Raw genomic sequence first — 25,849 nt, 5'->3', positions numbered from 1 at the left:
TACTTGAGGTAACTGTACTTTTTCTGCAGCTCCCCCATAGGCTGTGTGGTTGCAAATCCACCTTTCAGTGAGCAGATGAATTCATTGGTATCTTCTGCAGACAAAAAGGAATGGGCCAGGCTTGCACTGCATTTGTCTGCTGAGGACTTAATATTTGTCTTTGGAGGTTAGGTAATAGAATTTAGATTTACATATCTTGAATACCTTTGATATCAGATTTTTTTGCTTTGAACAGGGCTTTATTTTGCTGCTGTAGAGCATTATTAGATACTTTTCTTCCCTGAGTAAATTGATAAATATATTGGTTTTAATTTTCCAAAATTCTTGAGTTGTCTAGCTTAAGCCAATCAAAACTTCTATATAGCTGTTTGCCTGATATACTTACTTTAAAAGTGCAGGGGATAAAGGATGGTCATTTTAATGGGATTTCCTGTGAAATGGAAAGGTGACTTTATGTGTTTAAACATTAAGCACATCTGCTCTTAAGCTATCCATTCCAAGATTAGCTTTCAGTGGCTATGAAAATTAAATAAAAGTTTATCTGATTGTCTGCAGGTCAAATTCTCTAGTAGGGTTTTTTTTTTTTTAGTGCAGTTATATGAAAAGTACAGTAGAGATTTCTGATTAAAATTAGGCAGTCCTCTGCAGCTTATTTGCAGGAAGACTGTGAGTGTAGCAGGATATTCAAGGCAAGGGATGAGGAGGCAATGGTATTACTGGGAATATTTATACCTACTTCAGGCAGCTTGAAATGAAGGGGAAAGCACTTTGCATAATGGATGATATCAGATTAGCCAGGTTATTTCAAACATTCAGTTATGATTCTTTGCCAGTTAATTATGGCTAGTTTTGAATTTATTTGGTGGATGAAAGGAAGATGTACTGTGCTTGTTTTGCAATTTTAAGAAGCCAAAGGTTGATTGTAACTAAAAGAATCTAGTATTAAGTTTCAGGGAGTATAATAGTAGTGATGTGTGCAAATGTCTCAAAAATTGTAGGAAAAACTCTGTGAAGCAGCTGACAGAGAAAAATTAGATAGAGAGTTTACTCAGTGAGGAGGAAAAAAAGGATGGAAATTGAGAAGTTAGGAAAAGAATAAGCTTAGTCTAAAATATCTGATTTTGTAGGTGTTTAAGGCTATGACAGGGACTAGCGTGAAGGCGAAAGAGCTTGAAGGAAGCACAGCATGTAAATCAGAAGTACAGAAGAGAGTCATTAAATAAAAAGGTTAAAAACGTATATATGAAACTGAATCTTATCTCACTTCCTGGTTCCAGGAAGGAAGCAGTAAAACCAGGACTAAAAAGCATTTGTGAAAAGAACCTTGTCTCTTGCATTCAGATGAAATGTTAGGTTTTCTGAAGTCATTGCAAGAGGGGCTGTGCAGGGACTGGAAAGAAATTTTACAGTGAAGATCTATCCAGTAGCTGCCCACCAGTGACCCAGTGTCAGAACAAGCACTGGCTCACATCATATCTCCTGGCAGCCTCTGTCTCCTTGTGGATGCTGCAGTGATCTTTTGGATCCTGAGGGGCTTCAACAGCTTAGGGAGCCGGCTGAGTTTGGTAATATACATGTAATTGGTTGTTACTCAGTGTCATGCTAATCCCATGAGTTACAGAACTTTTTAGCTTGTCTGGAGTGGGTGATATTAGGTACTCTCTAAAACCTGGCTCAAGTTCTTTGCATGATTTCTTTGGGGATCAGTTATAGTGAGGGAAGCATCTCCTGCAATGACGACTGTCTTGAGATTGCTGCTGCTCAGAGAGGGAACTTGAACCTGGGAAGGCTCGTGCTGAGCTGGGCAGGGACACTCTCACCTGGTCTGAGTGATGCACAAAAGGCTGCATTAGCATTCTCGTCTGTTCAGCCTGGAGGCACATGTAGTCCTGATACTAACTCAAGGATAAGCTGGGAGGAATTAGTGTTTTTAAATATAACTTCACGGTCTACGTATGTTAATGTGTCTATCACCACCAGTCTTATTATCCTGTATTTCTTTTAGTGTCTCATTTCCTTACACTGAGCAAAAATGAAAGTTGTAATGTTAAATAGGAGATGTTGATAGGAGAACATGAGTTTAAATGGATATGTTTTACTCTGATTTACTCATAAGTATACAGGAAATTATATCATTGCATTTAATGAGTAAACTTGGTTTTGTGGATAGTTAAAAAGCAGAGTGTGTACGCTTAAGAACATTGTCCTATAATGGTTTTAAATTGCTTTTAATTTTTTTATGCTTTTGTTTTCTTGGAGAAACACAGATCTTCTGGTTTAAATGCTAAACTGTTTGGGTTTAAATACTAAAGATAAAAAATGTCTGCATAGTTAAAAATTTAAAAAGAAAATTTCAGTGCTTCCTTATGGAATCAAGAACATTGAATGTAGTGTGTGCCACTAGATCTTTACTTAATTTATGAACTAATTTTCAGAGAAACAATTCTATGATAATCTTGTCTGCCTGTGAAAAGAACTTTGTTAAAATATAAAAAGATTTAAAAGGCAGATACCCTGGTTAGAGTCTGTTATGGACGTGTCTCTTTTTGCATTCTTCCTGCTGCTCGACACTCATTTAAAAATTGATTTAATTTCTGAGACTCTTTGTTGTTTAAATTCTGCATTCCCCACCAGATCAAGTTACAGTCTAAGTTATGGTTCTTTTCTGGTGGAGCAACATCAGCAGTGAAGGCTCTGAAATATATAAAGAAGTTAACATGTATAATGCATTTTAATTGAATAGGAATAAAAATTGCCTCTAAATGTGTACCTTTTTAGGGACGTCTCGGTTCCCAAGTGTAAAATTACTTTTTGGGATTTGAAATGCAGGAGAAGTAGGGCCATGTGGTATAGACTGGCAGTGGTGTTATGCTACTACAAGTAAGGAAGTAAATTTCAGTGGGTGACTAGGAGGAAAGGAATAATTGCCATGTAGAAAATAATATGCCAGAAATTCAGATATATCAATTTGTTAGTTAATTAGTGGATGAAATCTGTTTTTTTCATAACTCATATTGCTTAAATAGTAAATATTCAGTCAATTAAAAAGCAATTTTGTATGATGAACACTAGCTTTTACAGGGCAACCTTATTGCACTGGGGCTGTTTGTCTGTATTAGATATGACATAAGTGCTAACCAGGGGTGACAAGCTTCTTTAATTAACTGTGCCGTCATCAAATATAACCTGCATGTCTACTGAAAGATAAGCTGAACTGTGAACTTTATTCCACTGTCTGTGTTGCCTAAATCTCCATTAGCTGATTTCATCCTAGTGATGCCTTTTTGGGACTACCTAAAAACAAAGGCCAGAAAAAATTAAGAGAATAAAAAGTGGTTATATTTATTAAAGGCCTTCAGGTACTTTTAGGGCAGATGAAGCCCCCCACAGGGGCAACATCCAAAAATGGATGATGGGTCATGGATTTCCATACTTTTATAAGTTTGATCCATTTGCATATTGGGGATTAATTTTTCAATTTCAGCTTCAGGTAATGAAGTCATTTTACCCCAAGTTTGCTGCCCTCCAAATCACTTTTGTTTACATCTCTTGGGGCTGAGACAGTAAGATGTCCTTGATTCCCAGGCCTAGAGAGGAATTGTTTTGTCTGACTAAAATAGAAAAACAGTTGCTAACACTCTGTATGGAGTTTAGAGTTATACTCTAAAGAATTGCAGGATTATAAATATATGAAAAATAGAAGAGCTAAAATCCTAAGGCATCAATGGAGCTTGGATGTTTCACTTAGATGTAGACATACAGTATTATGTGTCTTAATCTTGGACTATATCCCATATTCAGTATTTGAGATGACTGTACAGTTCTCCTGAAAGAGGTGGGGGAAGTGCTTGTCTAGGAGAATCCATGTGCCATCAGCTGATGTTTTTATTATCTGTTCGCTGGTGAAATGGAAGGTAGGAAGAGCAACATGTGAGCTTGTCACTGGGTTTTACTGTCTTGCCTGGAAGTTTTGTCTGGGTGTCTAAAAACTTAAATTGGAACTTAGTGAGAGTGTTTTTCTGAATGCTGTAGAGTAGTAAAAGTAAAAGGCAATTCCCAGCAAACTTCGTGCAGTAATGGTTGAAACGCCTGTGTCTTCACTTCGCAGTGATGGCAGGCCCAGTGAGATGGCTTGACTAAGTGAGGCTCAAAGCACTATAGTTGGGAAAAGCAGGGCCTGGTGTACCTGGCCCTGTATCTGTTAGAGAGATGAAGGAGAGCATGGGACTGCATTCTGGTAGTCATGGACTGTGACGGCGATCACAGGGGTTCTTGGATGAGGGAAGAGACGAAGATCTGAGTCCATGTTTCAAAAGGTTTGATTTATTATTTTATGATATATATTACGTTAAAACTATACTAAAAGAATAGAAGAAAAGGTTTCATCAGAAGGCTAGCTAAGCTAAGGATAGAAAAGAATGATAACAAAGGTTTGTGGCTCTCCGACAGAGAGCCCGAGCCAGCTGGGCTGTGATTGGCCATTAATTACAAACAACTCTATGAGACCAATCACAGATCCACATGTTGCATTCCACAGCAGCAGATAATCATTGTTTACATTTTGTTCCTGAGGCCTCTTAGCTTCTCAGGAGGAAAAATCCTATGGAAAGGATTTCTTTATAAAAGTTTTCTGTGACAATGGACTCCAGAGTATTTGCTGGGAGGGCTGAGGCTGTGTGCTGAGGCTGAGCTTGTGTGTCAGTAGCTTTATCTGTGATGGAGGCTGACAGTGCAGGCATACCTGACAGGAATTGGAGAAATGTCCTTGGATTCTGAAAAATTTTGTTGCCAAAAAAAATTTCATGTTACTCTCATTGCTTATGTATTTTCATCTCCACACCATAAGTTTCTCTTGGCAGTTTTTCTAGCCTATAAATGTTGCTTTATGATTCCACACTGATGCTTTTTTCCAACCAAAATATGTGCTTTTCAATCTCCAATTTTTCTATTGGGTACAGAAGACATTGTGACCAACTGGGTGGTAAAACATTATTGTAGAATAATCTTACTTATTTATAAAATAACCTGAATTTTGGAAGTTGGCATTGAAAGAGGCGAGACAAGTAGTTTTACTCTGAGAACATCAGATGTGATTGATTCTCCCTGTATTTCCAGGTGCTGCCATTGGAAAACAGAATGAAGGACAGCTCCCGTTTCCCCCAGGCACTGAACATTGGGATGGCAATAGTCATGGCACTGTACATCTCGCTGGCCACCCTGGGGTATATGCGCTTCGGGGATGAAGTCAAAGGCAGCATAACTTTAAACCTGCCGCAGGATAAGTGGTAAGTGCCTCTGTGATTGAAAAGCAGTAACCTAGAAGGCAGAAGTGTTAGAAAGGTTGTCCCATGCCCCAGTGCCCTCAGGGTGCTCAGACTTTTAATGTATCCACAATAGAGCTGTGGTCCTCGCCAGTCATTTCTTCCATATTAAAAGGACTTGCATAGGGAGGGTGATCAATGATATTATAAATGCTGATCAATGATGTTATAAATCATTCCATCTCTAAAAGGAGCTAGTTCCAGGACTGTTGAGGGAGGGAATACACAGTTTGCAAGAAACTGTCACACAGTTCTGGAACAAGCAACTTTTACCTTGGATATCCTGGTAATATGGTGCCCTATCTTAGTGTAATCACTGAGTTTAGCAAGTGGCCAAATGGAATAGAAGACATCAAAGATGAATAGGTTTTTAGTTCAAGTGCAAGTCCAGGGATAGTGTATATGATGACTTCCTATCAGGAGAATGAAGCTTATGTTTGCTAGTGTCTCGAGGATTCTACAATTTTTATTTATCTATTTTTTTAATGTTATGAATGTCACATGCTGAAGATGCACTGAAGATGATTTGAACCACTGTATAGTTAGTTTTATATCTGTCTGTGGATGGACATACTCTAACTATTCTCTAATATAATTTATTTCTTAATAGTTTTGTCTAATAGGCCTAATTTTTGTCTAATTTGCAGTGCAAAAGGGCTAAAACTGAAAAGTATTTTAATGTTTTCATTCTGATCAAGTAATGTTTTACAGGTTATATACTTGCATCTACTTCTTCAATGTCTATTGTAGTAGTTTATTAAAGTAGTGAAATCTCAAATTACTGGCAAAATAACCCCTGCATAGATGAAATGAATGCTGATTTTTTATGTTTTGAAAAAGGGGAGAACACATGTAATGAATGTTCTCAATTTTTAAATGTTACTTTTTCACTTTCTTTTCTTCCTTTTCATTCATTGGAGTCAATGTGATCTATGCATTTTTAATACTCTTAAGAAGTTTTGTTTAATTGCCAGACTGATTCCAATGTTTAATATATGAGAGTATAAAAAATGTGTCTTGAAGGATGAATGATTTTTCATTGCTAGAACCTTCATCTATTTATTCCTGCTTGTTTGCTTGCTTTGTTTTTATACTGCTGTCGTAACAACTGAGATTTGGGCCTTCCCTTCCCTTCCCTTCCCTTCCCTTCCCTTCCCTTCCCTTCCCTTCCCTTCCCTTCCCTTCCCTTCCCTTCCCTTCCCTTCCCTTCCCTTCCCTTCCCTTCCCTTCCCTTCCCTTCCCTTCCCTTCCCTTCCCTTCCCTTCCCTTCCCTTCCCTTCCCTTCCCTTCCCTTCCCTTCCCTTCCCTTCCCTTCCCTTCCCTTCCCTTCCCTTCCCTTCCCTTCCCTTCCCTTCCCTTCCCTTCCCTTCCCTTCCCTTCCCTTCCCTTCCCTTCCCTTCCCTTCCCTTCCCTTCCCTTCCCTTCCCTTCCCTTCCCTTCCCTTCCCCCTTAAGTTAAAGGAGGGCAAGTTTCAATTAGAAATTAGAAAAAAATTCTGTAGTGTGAGGGTGGTGAGGCACTGGAACAGGTTGCCCAGAGGTTGTGGACTCCCCATCCCTGGAAGTGTTAAGGACTGAGCTGAATGGGGTTCTGGGCTACCTTATCTAGTGAAAGGCACTACCCATGGCAGGAGAGTTGGAACTGGATAATCTTTGAGGTTCCTTTAAACCCAAACCATTCTGTGATTGTCCAAAACACCAGAAATCTGTAAATGTTTAATGTATCTTTTCTGTGTGATGCAGCTGAAAGGAAAAATACTTCTATTTCTAATAAACCATGGCAGTACTTGTTGTTTATAAGATTAGTGAAAGGCTTGTTTTAAATGGTGGCTTTGGGTTTATTTGTGCCTTAAGAGAGGTGTTATTAAAAAACAGGGAGTGAGAGGAATGTGGAATAAGCTAAGGTTGCTACTCACTGTTGCTTTTTATTGTGCTCATGCAAGCAACAGAATGAACTTTATTTTGCATCCCTGCTGTCTAAGAGAGCCGTTCACATAGGAGTTTTCAAATAGCTCTTGGCTACAGTGCAGATGTGATGATGATGATATTTGTGCTGATGGCTTTGCAGGCCTAATGCAAGGAAACAGATAATAAAAGAGATGGAAACTGGTGCTCTATAGGGTTGGAAATTGGCATTATAAGCGTAATAACCTCAAAGCTACTCAGGGCACATATCCACAGTTAACAAAGTCATCTGTTTTTGTCTTAACCTGGAGAGTACCCCAGAGCACCAAACAAAATTAGGAGAAGCAGCTCGGTGGTGCACGCAGGGATTGTGATATACGATGCCAGTGCTGTGCAGGACTTGGGTCTGCCTGGTACAGTACTGAGGGACAAATGGTTGCAATTAACTGGGCTAGCAAAACAAATTTCCAGTGAACCGTAGGACACTATTTTGCTATTTGGTCCTCACATAAAAGCCAGTAAGTTGCCAGTTTGAACCAGAGAAATTGCAAGGAGCAGAGGAATTTTTTCATAAGAAGAAAGACAGGTGAAAGACCTGGAGTGTATCTAAGCAGTGAGACTTGGCTTATGTGTTTAATTCCAGCTGGACAACCTCTGTCTTAAAAATAAGCTTTTCCTGATAAAGAAAATTAAATTAAAATTCTGCTGCTTTCTGAGTTTTATTTGATGTTCTCGCAGATGAATTGACTGGAAGGCATACACCGGCCCTAGACTAGTTACGTTCTTAAGTTTAGTTTAAATAGAGGACTACTTGTATTAAAAATATCCTGCTAGATTGGTGCTTTTAGATAAATGGCTTGATGCTGTTCTATTTAGATGGTGTTTGGGACTACAAATTGTCATTCAGCATAATATATTACTTAGAATATGTTGAAAATTGACTTAAAGAGTAGTTTTCAGTATTTGCAGATGTAAATTACAGAAAATTCTGCTTTAGTATTTGTTAGTGTCTTTGGTTTGGGTCTTGTTGATTCATAAAATGGTTTCAGTTGGAGAGGACCTTTAAAGATCATCTGTTCTGATCCCAGGGCCATGAGCAGAGAAATCTGTCATAAGACCAGGTTGTTCCAAACTCCATCCAACCTGGCCGTGAGCACTTCCAGGGATGGGGCATCCACAGCTTCACTATCCTCATTGTTAAAAATTTCTTCTTTGTTCTTGTTTGGGTTCTTGTCTTCTTGAGGCTGAATGTGAAGGTTCTTTCCACCACCTGTTCTTTGTTAGATATAAGTGAGTCTTTGTGCAACAGTTCCCTTATTGTGAATCCCAAAAGTTAATGACCATACAAACATTCATGTATTGAAGTTCAACAAGACTTAACATGCAGCTTAGTTCAAGTGAAAGCTTCACATAATTATTGCTCTGTTTGGTCTAGCTGTGTTGTTCTGCAAATTTTGTTGCACTGCTTGCCAGTGTTTCTACTCTTCAGATGAGTATAATGAAATCTAAAAAAACGAATTGAAAAGTGGTGTAGCACATATGAATGATTTAGATTTTTATTAAAAGGTAGCCTAAGGAGTCATCTTTTTCTGATTGGAATATAATATTAAATTACTAGTAAAATCACCTGAGTAATATGAAAAATATTTTTTTAATTTGGAAAGTTTTAATTGTCATAGAGCTGTAGAAAAAATAGTGTAATGGAGATGCTTACCAATCCTGTTTTTGAATATATTTTAGAAATTACTTTTGTAAAGGCTTGAGGTAGTCTGAAGCCTGAGAGTAGAGGTGAATTCTGGGTATCTGCTCAGCTAAAATTTAACCAGCTAAAATCTATCTATATCTTAATCTAAAATCTAATCTATATCTTCTGGAATAAGGACAGTCTTGCAGAACTCTTGTTCCCTCTAAATTTCTAAAAGCTACTCACCAGTCAAAAAGATGTGTGTCACGAAAGCAGTAGCTTCTAAACTAGCTACACCATTATGTCAGCATGTAAATTGATGCAATAACTTTTCTGTCCATTTGAATGTGGCTTTGGAGATTCCTTGACCTGTGTAAAGTGATGGTCAAAGCTTTGATACTGATAATTTCAAACCTATTAGTCAAAATGTAATTTTAGTTGAAGCTTATTTTTCTTTTCTTCCTCATATCATAGAATCATAGAAGGTATCGTGGAAAAGAGCTGAGCTGTACAGATAAAAGTTTTGCCATGCCATTTGGTCACAGGATAAAGGGCCAAAAGCAGTCCTGCCTGGATTTTATTTACTAATGCAGATACAGACTGTGATACTCAAAGAGAGAATGTTCAAGTGACCCCTGCCAGGCTTTGAGAGATACAGAGATCCAGGTCCTATTTGTTCTTTCCCTACTCTTGCTGGTGCTTTTTGTTTTCTTACTTATGCATTCACAGAATCACTAGGCTGGAAGAGACCTTCAAGATCACTGAGTCCAACCCATGCCCTAACACCTCAGCTAAACTATGGCACTGAGTGCCACATCCAGTCTTTTCTTAAACACATCCAGAAATGGTGACTTTACCACCTCCCAAGGCCGGCCATTCCAGAATTTTATCACCCTTTCTGTAAGACACTTTTTCCTCATATCCAATCCATATTTCCCTTGACAGAGTTTGAGGCTGTGTCCTCTCATTCTGTCAGTTGCTGCCTGGAGAAAGAGACCAACCCCACCAGGCTACAGCCACCTTTCAGGGAGTTGTAGAGAGTGATAAGGTCACCCCTGAGTCTCCTTTTCTCCAGGCTAAACACTCCCAGCTCCCTCAGCTGTTCCTCACAGGGTTTGTGTTCCCAGCCCCTCTCCAGCCTCGTTGCCTCCTCTGGATGTGCTCGAGTGTCTCAATGTCCTTCCCAAACTGAGGGCCCAGAGCTGGACACAGCACTCAAGGTGTGCCCTCACCAGTGCCGAGTACAGGGGAGAATGACCTCCCTGCTCCTGCTGGCCGCACTGTTCCTGACACAGGCCAGGATGCCCTTGGCCTTCTTGGCCCCCAGGGCACACTGCTGGCTCATGTTCAGCGGGCTGTCACCAGTGCCCCCAGGTCCCTTTCTGCCTGGGCACTGTCCAGCCACACCGTCCCCAGCCTGTAGTGCTGCAGGGGGCTATTGTGGCCAAAATGCAGGACTTGACACTTGGATTTATTAAACTTCATCCTATTGGACTCTGCCCATCCATCCAACCATTCCAAGTTTGTCTGCAGAGCCCTCCTACCTTCCAACAGATCGACATACGCTCCCAGCCTAGTGTTGTCTGCAAATTTGCTAATGAAGAACTCAATCACCTCATCCATGTCATCAATAAGGATGTTGGCTTTGCTTCAGATGAACATCTTTTTAAGGACTGAAGCAATGAACCAAGCCCTCACCCAAGATTTTTATAATGTCCATAGAAAGAAAATCATACAAAGACTCAATTTCTGTTAGTTCACTGCAAGTAATGACAAATGCTTGTAATTAATGCAGCACGAATTAAAAATATATGTAAATTTAAACCTGTTGGAGGCATGGATAGCTCTTTATCATTTGTTTACTCAGCCACGAGTAACAGTGGTAAGAATGTCTGCCCTTTCTTGGAAGATTTACTCTAGTTGGCTTATCTTCTGCAATTTCTTAGGCAGTTAAAATATATTCATGTTTACTGGGGAAAAAAAAATTCATATATACATATATATGTATCTCCTTACGGCCGTTATCAAGCGAATTTTTTATGAAGAATTTGCAACTTACATACTTACATGACTGTAAATGTTTTCAACAGGTTGTATCAGTCTGTAAAAATTCTCTACTCCTTTGGGATTTTTGTGACATACTCGATTCAGTTCTACGTCCCTGCAGAGATTCTGGCTCCAGTTGTCACCTCCAGAGTGAGGCAGAAGTGGAAGTTACTCAGTGAGCTTGTGGTGAGAGCACTACTAGTCTGCTCAACCTGTAAGTATGTGTAGAACATCCATTAAAAAACTTGCTATTACATTTTTTGGGACCTGCTTATTTAAATATATGTTTTGTTGTTTAGTTTTCTTGAGGCTAGCAAACCTGGCATTTTGACTTTTACAAACAAATGAAACTAATGTATTTGTATTTTAACCACATTTGTTCTAGTAGGTTTGACCGATTATTTGACGACAATATATTTTGCTGGTAATACCCTAAAGCTGCCAACTGGAAAATAAACCTTTCTCAAATAAATTTTTTTAAGTGAGATGCACATTGCTGAGATTTCTCAGCATTTATCTATGTGATCGTCAGTACATGCTTGTCGTGGAGAAATCGTTTCTGTTTTGTTGGTCTGAGGATTAAGCCTAAAGATAATGCTGGGTCTGTAGCCAAAAAGTAGCATTGGCAAACATGGATGCCTGGTCATGGAGTTCATGAAGTGCCACTTATTTTAGAATAATGCTCCAAAGTAGTTTTTGGAGGCAGGCATCTTTACCTTCACTGCCTGTTACTCTTGTGGTTTTTCTTGCTTGTCCCCTAATCTTCCCTCCTGCTGTGTCCCTGCTTTCTCACAGCTGCTTGAGATGTGCTAGTAGGAGTCAGCAGAGCTGGCATTGGATGGTGAGTGTGGTCTCGTCCAGGAATCAATACTCCTGAAGATAATGAACTGTGGGGGAAGTTCAGCTTTGCCTTCGCAGCTCCCAGCCAAAGTGCGCAATAACATAGCGACCTTTTCTCAAAGACATTGTTAAAAAAATTGTTTCTAGTACAAAGCTGGCTTCTTGACTTGACCAATTGTATTGAAATAAGCTATTAATATCTTAAAAGCAATCAAAACTGATAAATAAGCAAAAAAAATGCTAAACTTTGTCTTTTAGGGGAAAGTACTGATGAAAGAGAAGATATTAAGTTTTTTGTCTCCATTCCCTTGATGAATGCAGTAGATAAGGTACTGGATGACACCTAAAGATTATTGTAAAAGAAGACTTTGACATCTAGTAAGACCTTCTAAAGGTCAAGTCTGTTGAGAAAAACAGTTTAATGCCAGTGCAATTTAATTACTACAGTAAGCAAAGGGAAATACCATTAATCTAATAACTTGCAGCTCTGAAAATACATCTACTTTGTGAAACTAACAAAATAAAAAGAAAACCCAAATTTTTCTTGAATGATGAAGTACATGTCTCCTGAAGCATCATATAGCCTGTGTTCTATTTCAGGTGATCAAGGCATTAAGATTTTAAGATTGAGGACAGATGAATAGCTCTTGTAATACTTGAGAGACATCTAGATCAGAAAGCTTCAAGGTTCAAAACACTTTTTAGTATCTCTCCAGGACACTAAAAGGTCACCAGTTAGATCTCCAGTCCTAACCACACCTTGCTGTCATGACACCCTTGACTTCTCAATCTCTGATGCCCTTTATGTGCTCCTTATCACCTGCCCTGGTAATGATATCACAATAGATTTGAAAAGCTAAAAATCTTGTATATCCAAACTGTTGCTTACAGCCAAAGGCTTCAAGGGTTTTTAGGTGAAAGATAGTTCCATGTATGTGTCTGATGAGAATAGCCAGTGGTGAACAGGCTTAAAGGCACACTTCCCTAATTGACTTGGGAAAATTATAAATTACTTCATAGGTTTTTTCCTTAATTTTATCATTAACTTTTGTAATTTCTGGGTAGTCTGAAAAGGGAAAACTGGGAAACAATGTCCAAGAAAAGAAAGTAGAAAAAGAAAGGAAATGAGCCATATATATGTAAAGATACATATATACAAAAGATGTGGCTATATATATAAAGATGTAGTATTAGAATGCTCTACCTTTATGTCTTTGAAAAAAATGTGTATAGTAAAATTGTACCTAGTGTATGCCATTGCAACTTACCTGTGATATGAATCTCTGAAATGGAGCTGCTGAAGTGTTATGGGTCTTACTGGGATATTTGAGGATATTAAATTGTTTGCTGCAAGGCACAAAACAGTAACATTAAAAGTTTGCTCTTAATGGTTTGATATTTGCCAAGCTGTTGTGTGATGTGTTGTATTAACCTAATGGCATTTCAGGTTTTTCCCAAGTGGTTTCTAAAACTTGTATGCATGCAGTAGCTGTAATACTTTTTCACCAACAATTGTGTAAGCTCCCACGCTTACATTCATCTTCATTTTTCATTGAAGCACTGGTTTTAAACAGAATTAATTTAAATAGCGTCACTTTTCACTTAGCTGCACTTTGTCTGACTGCAGAACGTTCTTCCTAAAATGATTCAGAAAGTGTTTTTCTTTAATAGAAAGTAAAAATCCAAAACCTTTTAAATTGAATTTTAGAAATTAAATGGTTTTGATATCAGTGACGGAGTATGTTGTAATGTCTGGACCATTCAGAGGTCATACACTGATTAAAGGAAATCTGCTTGCTTGAAAGTAGCTCTTTGAGAAGAGGAACTTCAGCTGTGGTGCTAGTAGCACATTAGCTTTTTAAGAGCAGACATGAAAAATCACTTATTACTAATTCTTGGGAATTTTGCATTACTCAAAAGTTATGTCATTGTTTTATTGTTGGAGTGAGAGAGTTTTTGGAAGAAGCAGACCAGGAGTCTATTTTTTTGTCATTTTTTTCTTGTCTGATAAGGTTTGTTTTAAGTAAGGATTTGACTGGGGATATAACACACATCCAAGAGCCATTTGTGTTGCTTAGGGTTTTTCATTACTTACTTGCTCACTTTTGGACACTTAGCATTGCAGGAGAATGATCACAAGAATCTTCTGCATTTTTAGATTTCCCTGTTCTTCTTCAGCTATTTCTATTTTGTTTGCAAGAGACAAGCATCTCTTCATCTTTGCTTGGATTTCACTGTAGATGGTGTAGCAAGTTGGAAGACCCCACCATACTTCATAAATCCTGACATAAACCATTATTTTATAAACTAGGTGAGCACCTGGTGCACTGAGTGGAGCGGTGAGCTAAGCTTGTGCTGAAAGTCCAGCCTAGAGCTGGAGCCTGGGTTTGGTGGATGCTGAAAGCAGGTGGGAGCTGGATGTCTAAATAGCTAGGCAGAAATAGGATTGAAAGTTGGACTAAGCATCACTGTGGTGGGCTAAGTTAGAAATTAGGAACACAGGAAAATAGAAGGAATAGGACAAAAGCCTTAATGGGATTTGGAAAATGCTAGAAGAGATACGCAGGTGCAATTTTGTGTGGGTACTGCCTTGGTATTTGTGGTATTTGTCAGATAACCTCAGTGCTTTGAAATATTTGTCAGGGTGGAATTTTTATAATGTTGAAAGTATTTACCCTGACTTTACATATTTAAAACACATGTCACAAATATAGTTAGGATCTGTGTTTGCAGCATCTACCTGGGTGAAGGTTGGGCATCATGCCCAAGGTTCAGCTCTTAGCCAAGCCTGTTATGTGATGGGATTGTATGTCCAGCACATTGGGATTACCTGTTAAAGTGTGCACCTTTCTTAGTTTGCTTCTGAAGGACCTGGACCACCCTCGATAAATTGTTAAAAAATCATTTAACATTTTTATGTAGAAAACTGTAAGTTTTATCTTTCCAGAGGTCAGCTTGTCTCAGAGAGCAAGAAAAAAACCCCTTTTTACGCAAATCAGTTCTGTTATGCCCATTGCTTGAAATAAACTGCTGTTACATCATGAGCAAGAGAGCTCTTTGCTCTCTTTTGCTCACTTGTACTGAGATCATGGTGATTCTGGGAGGGGAAAATTTGGAGAGATTTTGTTCAGCTTTAGCAATGAATTCCTCCTGTATTAAAAGCTTCAAAGTATGCTGAGAACTTGGAGATTGAGAGATGATCTGCTAAGCTTTAGTCAGTGTTGATGATAAATGACATCAGACATATTCACTTCTGATGCCTCACAGTAGGAATTGTGGTCAAAAATTTAGGATGGGGCAAGACTGTAAGTTTCCTCTAGAATGAAAATGTAAATATCTCAAAGCAAAGGCCTCCTCGTGTCTTCTGACTGAAGGACACTGAAATTAAATCTGCTTGCTGGATGTGTTGGAAGAAGTATGGGGAAAAAAAAGGCAGTATTGAGAAAATACTTCATCTAAAAAGGTGGCAGCAAATCCATGAAGTAAGGGAATAAAATAGAAAGGAACAGTTCTAGCATTACTTTCATTTTTAAAGAATAAGTTGTGTTTGATTTATTAAAGATAGTAGTGAAAGAATTTTTTTTTGTGAATTGGTAGCTGCTGAAGAATATCAGCAAGTATAATGGAGAAAACTGGAGTTGAGCATTAATAGTATATTTCATCTACACAAGAAGTTTAGAATATTATTCTTTTAATAGCTTAATTTAGGGCTGTGTTCCTGCAGCCACGGTTTTCCTGTTAAAAGGTAAATTAAGAAATACTGCATTTGCATGTGGATGTGGAGATATCACTTGAATTGTCAGCTGTTTTGATTATTATCTTGAAATGAAAGAAATTTAATTGAAGGGCTGATCCAGCTGAGCGTGAACGGAGCTGTTACTGAGCTGCTTGCCATTAAGTCTGAGCTTAGTGTGTAATTTTACCAAGAGGAGAATAAATGCATTTTTCAGTTGAGCTTATCAGTTACATTTTCTAAATATTTCCCTATTTGAACTGTACCTGATTTTAGGAAAGAACAGTTCTTCATGCTGAACAATTAGACACAAGATAAAATTATGTTTACCAGATGTCTTACACTGTTTATTGACATTGTGCCAATAAAATACTTGCTTAGAGTAGCTCCAGGAGAGTTAACATGAAGGAGTTTTAAGGTCTAATAATGCAATACTCTTAGGATAAGCTAATAATCATTTATATAGAAGAGGCTTATGTATCATTTATTAGACACAGATTTTTTTTAATAAGAGTTGGCTAATTAATGACAGAAAAGTGGAATAGTTAAATTAGTGATTTAGGAAAATTCCAGATGAGATATAAATATTTGTGTGGACTGCTAACAGGTCCATCAGAGTGGGCTTTAACACAAAACAATTGTTTATGAATTGTCAAAGGAATAAAATCAAATACTTGATTAATTCAGTTCATGTTCCCCCGCTGTGTATTGGGGTTTTACCTGGGGCTTTTTTGGATATGGGGAGCTGTGAGCATAATTCTTGCTTCCAAGCAGAAGATCTTGTACTGTGGTTTTAAGTTGAGATATGATCATTGGGTGGTTTTTTGACATATGCTTGGGCATGAGAAGTAGATATATGAAATCAGATTTTTTTCAACCTTTTTGACTATCTTTTCAAGAAGAATAAAGTTCTTAATTTCAGGGTTAATATATCCCGATTATGAGTCCTTTCTATTGAAGTGCCATTACAAATTGTCTTATGAGTTGCTGTTGGTGTAGGCATCAATTTATAGACATACAGTAACTTAATGATCTTTTTAACAGCGCAAACATTAAAATCTTCTTTTACCCAGCTTTAGTATATGGATACCAGATATCTGTGGTTTATGATTAATGGTAAATGTTATGGTTTATTTGAATAAATCACAGAAGTGTTTCTTACTGCTCATTGTTCTAGAGACATTAATGTGTGAATACATTTTCCAAATAAAGCCATAGAGACTAGCAGAATGGTCTAATGTTAATATTTATCATTGCAAAATTTTATATTTTTAAAGCTGTATGTAGAAAGTTCAGGTTGTAAAGTAAATTCCTGAAAAGCTAAAACAAGTTCTGCTTTATCTGTTTGGTTTTTTTTTTTAATTACTATGGTGTATGTTGGATTTCTTCTGTTCAGGTGTTAGTTAGGTTTCTGAATGAATTGTGATTTTGTGCTTCAGATTTTGGAGTACAGTTCTTTTCTGAAAATATTTTGTGGGAAAGAAAGAAAAGTATGAGTTTGAATATTGGGCTGTCAATATATTCAAGAGCTTTCTGGACACAATCCTGTGCCATGTGCTCTAGGATGCCCCTGCTTGAGCAGGGAGGTTGGATCAGATGACCCACCGTGGTCCTTTCCAACCTTATTTATTCTAGAACTCTGATTCTATGATTTGTGATTGAGGTGAAAAATGGACAATTTTGAAAGATTTGTAATTAGAAAATTAAAAAGTAATTTAGGGCTTGTCATGAAATTTGCTTGATTTTTGTTCTGTGACATTTGTTCCATAATTTACAAAACAAATTAAGAACAAGTAGTTTAGCAATTCATTCATGTATTCAGAAGTACTTGATCATATTCTGGAGCAATAATTATTTTAATTCTTAAATTATTTGCATTAACTTTTTCATTATTAATATTTTTTAAAATTATGATTCCTTTTTGGAGACTCCTTTGTAAATTGTATTCAGTTATGGTGAAGTGCAAGTAGAAAATTCCTAATACTATTTTTGGTGTAAATTGACCTGTCAGTCACTGCTCTGGAGATTTGAGGTCATGCCTGGCATAACTTGCAAAGTTTTCTGTGTTTTAATACTTGTGTAATTTAGCATGGAGAACTCTGTTGTCTGCACCTCTACAGCTGCAGTAGTTTTCCAGGCTAGACTCTCTGGAAGCAAGAGAGAGGAGAAGGTGCTTGGAATGGCAAAATTTGCCTGATCTGGTTTACATATTTGCTTCTGGACAGGTTGAACTAGACCACAGAAGTGCTTATTCCCTTCTTTGGCATGTTTGAAGGAATATAGGTGAGAAATATATCCTGCATTTGGTATGATGAATTCTTCTCAGGAAGACTGAGAAGTGGTGCTGAATATCATGTTCAGTTGCCTACAGTTAAATCCCATTTTCCCTTTATAACAATAATTTTAAAGCTAATCAAGCCTGCTTTTATTTTCTAGTTCCACTCTCTATTTTCCATCTGTGTGCTTACAAATATAGTGAAGTGGTGATGTGAAAATTCTTTGTCCAAATAACAAAAAAATATATATTCTCTAGCTCATAGAAAGTGAACTTTATTTGTAATATTTCAATAATTCATGAATTTGTGTTTCTCCATTATTTTAGCCCATTATATTTCTATGCGTGAACTGACTTAGAAGAGAAGGTCATTTATCAGGTTTCTTCTTAAATGTCATACACGAGCCAGTGATTTTCTGTCATGCTTATTGAGTGGAGCAGCTATTTTTGTATGTACCCCTTATGCATTTTACATCTATTCAGTGCTTCATAGACTTGAAATTTCCTTTAAGATCCAGAGTTTCCTAAGGGGAAAGTAAAGGATTCAGCAGATGGAAAAACATCACTTTCTTAGTGAGCAGTTAAGAGGAAAGAGATAACAGTGCTTGGCATTTTAAAAATCTCCCCATTTTTTTCCAGGACATTGACATATGTCTTCCTTCCAACACAGAATTGAAAAGTATTTTGAGTTCATGGACATACCAAAAGTAATAACATGTGCTTTGCTTAGTTGGATAATCTGAGTTGAGTAGTGTTGAATATTAATCTGTACATTTTCACTTGATAAGGTCCCTCAGTATAGAAGTTGTGATTATGAGCAACATTAATTTACTGCTGCAGAAAATCTAAGGAACCTGTAGCACAAATGACATCCCATTCACTTTTTAATCCTTTTGTTTTCAACCTCATGTTCAAAGATTCAGTAGTTTGTTCCTTCCTGTTGTATCCTGCAAACCTTATTCTATCTAGATTTGTTTTTTTTAATCTGGAAGTTTTCCTGGGGCTGACTTGCAATGTCAGGCACAAACAGAAAAGCTGTTTTCTAGAGTTCAGGGATGGGGAGAGAAAGAGGAATACTTCAACAATATACTTTTATGGTATGTGAGGCAAATTAACATCTTACTGCTTACAAATGTAGAGTATCTTCTCTCTTTTCTTTGGTTTTCTTTATCTCACCACAGCACATAATTCCATATTCTTCATCATGCTAGCTCTAGCATCCAGTCAGAAAAGAGCAGATTGGCTTCACTGATCAGCACAACCCCCCTGTTCTCTGTTCAACTACTTTGTGTGTTTTTCCTTCAGCAAGAAATGGAACATACTGTGTTTTGACTTGCAGTAATGCTCACTGATAAAACTGTTCTGTTGTCACAATAATGTTGTGATGTCAAAAATTCTATGTCTTGTTCTTTGAGGTTGAATGTTGTTCTTATTGAACATGTGGTGTTGTGGTAAGGTTATCTAAGCTAAAGTTCTTCCTTCAGTAAAAGATACCTTGGATCATGTTGCTGTCCTGATAAACTAATGTGAACCTCCTTACTAAAGACTCCTTCATTCAAAGTCAGATCTCTGAAGGAATTATGTGTTTACAATTATTCAATCAACATTTCCCCCCACAAGTGTCTTTGTCTTTGCTGGAATAAGATCAGGTGCCATATTTTTGTTCTTACTGCTTTTTTATTCCCCTCAGTGGTACCTCACCATAATCTTGCTGGTTGCATCTTCTGTGACCTTTCAGATTTCAACCTCCCATTTCTGCTCTTTTTGTAAAGCCTCTCACTCTCGTATTCTGTGTTTATCCACTACTTATTCAGTAACCATAAACTTTATATTTTATAACTTTGCTGCATTTATTTTTCCATTTTTATTTCTATGCCTTTCCCTTCATTTTTTGTTTTAATTATTGGACATAATTAATCTGTGATATCAGACAAGAAGCCAGAGGATTATTAGTATAAATGCATCAAATGAGCCATTACTATTATGTGACAAGTAATCAACTTGACACAATGTGTTCCAAATCTAAAGTCTAAGTGGTGAAGGAAGCTTTTATGTGGTTTATGCAATTATGTGGTTTATGTTTACTTTAATTATCCCTATTTCATAGCTGCACACTATATTTCTTGCTGGAAGGCAAAATTATTGCAAATGCATGCTGCAAAGTACACCACTGAGAATATGGCAGGAGTTTAATTTTAAGACCTGGTACTTAAGCATATACACTAGGCTGGAAGAATTTACTGTTCAGTTTTACTGTTCAGTTAAATGTACATTCTAAGTGTATGTGGATTGTGATTTAACATTTTGATTCTGTTTCAAGGTGGCCATCTAGAAGTTACTTACTTTGTGGAAGTGTCCGGTAGAATTCGCATGCAGCTCAGAGACATGAATAACTTTTGATTACAGAAGCACAGATCCTAGATTTATTACTTTTAGAAAAAAGAGGTAGTAATTTTGGACTTCATTGCATTAATTAAAGTCCTGTCTGTTCAGTTAGCTAATTTTTAACAAATTCAATCAAAATAATGTTTAATGGGCTAGAAAGAAATTGCAAGATAGCTAGCTGGGTTTAAGGAAAGGTTAAAGTATCATGAATGAAAACTAAAATTACTCATTTTTGTGGCTCTGTTGAGCTGGATATCTAAGATATAATTCCTATTCATCTTTGTGCCAAATAAACTGTGGAGTAGTAATAAATTAACCTGCCTTTCGAGGATATGAGAGTGTGCTGTGGAATTAGGAGAAACTATGAATTATTTGGCAGTGTTAACATTTATTCAGTAGGAGAAAAGTAACCAGAATCCTTCATGTTTTGGGGTATCCCAGGTACATTTCCATGTGTCACTGTTTTAGAAACGACTTTATATCTTTTTTTAATTGCTAAAAGGAACTACTGTCCCATTTAGCTCTGGTGGTGTCTACTTCAAAGCAGAGAAGATTACCTGAAGTGTCGGGCATATCCATCTTGATTGTAAAGATGAATCCAGCAAGTTACTATCCTTGCTCTTTTATCTGTGTATTTAAAATATGCTTTTTTCTGTCTTGCATTTATCAAGCTGGAGCTTGTAGGTGCCATTCTTTTGTCTGCTAGTTTTAGAGATCCTTTCCTACACATATTTTGTTCTACATGTTAGTACAAGCAGGCCATAATAAACTTGTAGTTGGTGTACTCCCATAAACTGCAAAAACTGATATTAGGAGGCATTTTCCAATACTTCGTGTTTAAGGTAATTTTTTTATACCTGGTATAAAAGAATGTTCGCATTCATACAATCTCTTTACATCTGTTCAGGTTGGAAGGGACCTTAAGGATCATTCAGTTCCAACCTCCCTGTAATGAGCAGGAATACCTTACACTAGACCAGGTTTCTCAAAGCCATGTCCTGCCTGGCCTTGAGCACTTCCAGAGATTGGGCATTCACAACTTCTCTGGGCAACTTCTTCTAGTGCTTCTCTACACTCTTGAAGAAATTCTTCCTAATATCTAATCTAAATCTACCTTGTTTTAGTTGAAAACCATTGCCACTTGTTCTGTCACTCCAGACACTTGAGCAAAGTCCCTGTCCAGCTTTCTTGTAAGCCCCGTCTAGGTACTGGAAGGTGCTATGTCTCTCTTCTCTTATCCATCAAGGGGAAAGTAGTTAAAATTATGCTTAAAATAGTGCTGGGCTTAGAAGTACACATTAAATTTGGGAAGGTATCTTGGAATCATTGTCCAGAGATTTCTGAAGCCATGAACTGAGTATCCACTGGCAACCAAAAGGACAGTGAAATTGTGAGAAAGCAAGGCAAAGGGCATCGTTTTGCTGCCATGTAAATCTTGGCTTTCTGTGGTTTACGTGTCAGTGCAGTTCTGGACTCTATTTTGACAAGGACATACTTGGGTGAGAGAGAGTATGTGGAGAAAAAGGAGTGTTCTTTGACTTCAGCCCACATTCAGCTCTGGGGGAGTCAGTTTCTTATCAACACATGCTGGTAAATGTTTATGTCTTTAAAAGCCATTCCTTGCCAAAAGAAAAGAAATCTGATAGTTCCATGCAAAAATAATACAGTAGCTATTTTCCCGTGTTACTCTTACAATTTTCATTGGCAATTATCAGGGGAGTAAGAAGATAACTTACTATTTTCATTTACTTTTTCATTCTATCCATAGTTATGTTTTGTTTTTTCATCAGTAGTTGGTTGAACCCCAAGGAAAAGAACAGCTTAGTTACTAAATGGTGCATATGCATAACGTAGAGTGCTCTGCTCTTGCCGTGAGGGAACTGGAATGACAATAATCACAATAAAAATAAACACACTTATTATTGTGAGCAATTGTTTTAGCTCAAATAACTGTCATTCTATATAACATAAAATTACAGGGGATAAGCACAATAGAAATAAAGGCTATGATTAAATACAAAAAAAAAAGTACTTGATAGCAAAATATAAGGCAAGAATACGGTATTACTGATTTGGTTACCAAAGTGCAGGGTAACATTTTAAATTCACCAGAGATAATCAGTCTTCAGCTAGTTTGGAACAAAGGACTGTGTATAATAAAAATCATGAGAAGGTTTCTCAAAAGGATCTTGGGTCCTGTGGTTCTTGATTTTCCAACTTAAATCTAAAAGCCATGAATGTGGAGCAAGTTCAAAATCAATTCTCAGTGCTGAATATTGCCCCTCTCAATTGCCAGCACACGAGTCCTTAGGCAGTCAAGGTTTCATTTCTACTTGTTATTGAAAGTTCTTTCTTAGATAAAAGGGAACAAAGAGAAGTTATGGCTAAATTTTTTTGTAACTTATTTATTCAGCTCTGTCACTTGGAAGAGCTACACTTTGCAAATGAAGATCCTAGAAAAACTGGTATGGTTACTTTCAGAATAGTTCATCTAAAGATGGTTTTCTGTGTGTTGTGTTTGCAAACACTAGACATGCTGAACCTCCTTTGAAGCTTTAGAGAAGACTGGAGAAGAAGTTTTGATGTAGGATGTCATTAATATTTGCTGTTTTGTGTTTTGGAAAGGCTTAGCATTTCCATAAAGCTGCCTGCTGGTTTATGTACAGCTATAAAGTTATCCCACAAGTTGAGAATCAAAATAATTTTTTCTAATAATATCACAGAAAAAACATTGCAAAATGCATTATGCAACAAAATGGACTGTTATGTATATTCAGATATATGCCTGTGTTTTTATTATGCAGACCACAAAACATTACAGAGAAAATTTATGAGGCTGACCCTGACTATTCTGGTGTAAAGTCAGGTTCATTGAGTCTTTCACAGCAGTAGAGAGTAGGTGAGCATTCCTACAGGCTACAATGTATGGAGTAAGACTGGAAATGACCAAAATAATAGCTGGGGTCAAAAAAACATGTATAATAGCTAAACTCCTAGTTAGCCTTTTTCCCTGAGTGGTGGTGAGTTGCACAGCAGCTTTTCAGCACTAAAGCACCAAGGCACTTCCTGCATTTCTCTTCCAGTAAATGGATTTCTCCTACTTGCACACTACTTTCCTGTGACCTGTTTAAAATATCTGTTGTATTTATATCAATAAATTTCAAGAAAACCACTTGCTAGATGCCTCCAACGATATTTTTATCTGGCACTGGAGAATTTGGATGGTGCGTGTACTAATATTATGTATGTATGAAAGAGAAAAATTTGAAGTTAGATAATAGGCAGTAAATACATCAAGCATATTTGAAGTCATGAACAAAACCCCATGTAATTTCAGTTTTGTTGCTGTCATCTGAAGGAATAACCCATAGCTTTTCTTTTTTTCAACCAAAGGCAGTTTAGCATATCTCTCTCCTTCCACAAATTTCTTGTACTTGAAAATGGTATTGCATGAATGGATATTGGGCAGTGGGTGAGTACTGGACTGGATAGTGTAAGTTAGACAAAAAATTGTAAATAGTAAAATACTGGCACAAATAAGTTAATACTGTACTTTACTAACTGAGGGGGTTATAGCTTAGTCAGTTCATTGAGAAATTCCTAGCTGTTGGGGATGTAGATGATGCAGGAAATATTTTGGGGAAAATTGGCTGAGAAGTTTATGTTCTGCTTCTTCAGTCTTCACAATTCATAGTGCAGCTCTGCTGCAAGCCAGTGGCTGGTGACAGAACTTCTGCAAAGGTGGTACTTAAAGTTAAAGTGGAATTCTAAAATTGACTTAAAAAATCTGCAAGTAACAGAGTCCTGATACTTATGCTTATGGAGAGTCCATAAAATACATCCCTTGCTGGTGTCAATTCCCTGGCTGAATCAGGAAAGTCATGATACCGTGTTTCTCACTGATGCACTTCAGGTAACTATGAAATCAGAGGACCTTGAAGAGACTTTATAGAAGCCAGTGGTTGACAGTGTTACCAAAGAGGGATGTGCATATTTTAGAGAGTTGGACAATGCACAAGGTGTCAGTAATTGCTTCAAGAATCACTTCGCTCTTCTTTGTTTGTGAAAGCATAAATCCTGCATGGGATACTGAACATTAGGAAAGTATTGTCTGGGGTTTGATGCAATTCACTGGACCACAGGAAATGAAAAGATAAGAATTATCTATTGCTGAAAACACCTGCTCTTTAAAAAAAAACTTTTATACTTTTCTTGTCCTCTATTTGGAACTCATGCTGTGATCTTCAGTATTGTCTGGGCTATTTAAAATTTCAACTGGCTACTTGTGTGTGTTGAGAGGGCCTGAGAGAGATTGTTCTTGCATGTCCTTCCAAGGTCTCTTTTTGGTACTAACTTCCCAGTTTCTTTTGCCATTTTCTCATCACAAAGTTCATTTGTTTGGAATCCCTACACTGTGCAGCAGTATTAAATATTTAATTCCTTTCATGTGCATAGAACCATGGAAAATTGAAGTTTCACAGGAATGAAATAGTTTCCTAAGGTAAAATTTCGGTTTCCTAATATAAAAAAATCAATGTTTTTGAAAATACTCTGTCATACTGTTAAAATAAAGCATAGGAAAAAGTAATTTTGAAGGAGAAAGACTTTTAATATTTATAAGGATTTCACTTGCAGTAATATTAACTGAATAATTGGTAATAATAACGCATTTTGAGAGCATAAGAATTTATAAAACCAGACATAATTTTCAGCTTCTTTCAGTTCTTCCAGCCTTAGTACCAGTAGGTTTACAAAACAAAACTTAACTGTTTTTTGCTTTTCTCTATTTTGATAGACGTTCTTCTGTGCTGATTTACTCCTGCATTGGAGTACTTTTGGGCATGGTATACTGTTTAAATTTTGGAGCAAAGGAATTGAATAGAATGTTTAAGTTTTTATTTATAGATGAACGTGAACTTTTTGAAGTTGAGAATTTCATTATCTAGTTAGTTACTTTTAGAACCCCAAAGTTGCACTAGAATCTTGAGACTTGTTCAAAGACCAGTGAGTTATTTAAAATGTAATTTAGTTTGACCTTAAATTGATCTAGTATGTACAATGAAGTAATTTACTACAGCTCATGATTTAGAATTGAGTTTCTTAAACGGCAGCTTTTTAAAATAACAGTATTGGGTAATTGAGTATATAATTCTAGTTCCCTTAATTTCATAATTCCATAGCCTTTTCTGAAGGTTGCAATTCGGTTTTCATCACAGCTTTTTTAATCAGTGTGGAACTGTAATTGTGCAAACTATGACACAGAGGAGCGAGATGTTATTTGCTCTCCAGTGCTGGGTGCTGGGGTTGGCCTGAAGCACCACTGCAGAGAGCTGCAGAGCAGGTGATGTGTCTGCCTGACCTCTAACTCAGTGAGGGGGGATGATGGCAACGCTTAAAACAAGCCTCTGGGGATATGGGAGGTCCTGGAGCTCATGCAGGAAAGGCATGTTTTGCAGGGAAGGGTTACACAATGTAGGGCCAAGCAGCTGAATGGCAGGAGAAAGATGATACCATCATTTTTTTCCTGGAGACCCATTGCCTCCAGGAATGAGAGAGTGCTGATAGTGCTGGAAATGTTTCTTTCTGATCCCAAGAAAGTTCCAATCAACAACATTCACACAGATGGAGACACTAGAGCAGTTTGATATAGCTGTTAGTATT

The 25,849-nt window shown here is 37.3% G+C and overlaps 1 protein-coding gene across 1 annotated transcript in view; it reads left to right on the top strand.

Moving 5' to 3' along the window:
• SLC36A4 (solute carrier family 36 member 4) overlaps positions 1-25,849 on the top strand; it is an 88,721-nt gene that overhangs the window by 32,332 nt on the left and 30,540 nt on the right. Inside the window, 2 exon segments of the mRNA XM_059465814.1 lie at positions 5,116-5,285; positions 11,000-11,169. Coding sequence (XP_059321797.1) covers positions 5,116-5,285; positions 11,000-11,169 — 340 coding nt within the window.

This window comes from Ammospiza nelsoni, chromosome 2, assembly GCF_027579445.1.
Source record: "Ammospiza nelsoni isolate bAmmNel1 chromosome 2, bAmmNel1.pri, whole genome shotgun sequence".
In the NCBI taxonomy this organism is placed as follows: Eukaryota; Metazoa; Chordata; class Aves; order Passeriformes; family Passerellidae; genus Ammospiza; species Ammospiza nelsoni.
Note: the sequence above shows the minus strand (reverse complement) of the source record. Positions and strands in the feature narration are given on the sequence as shown.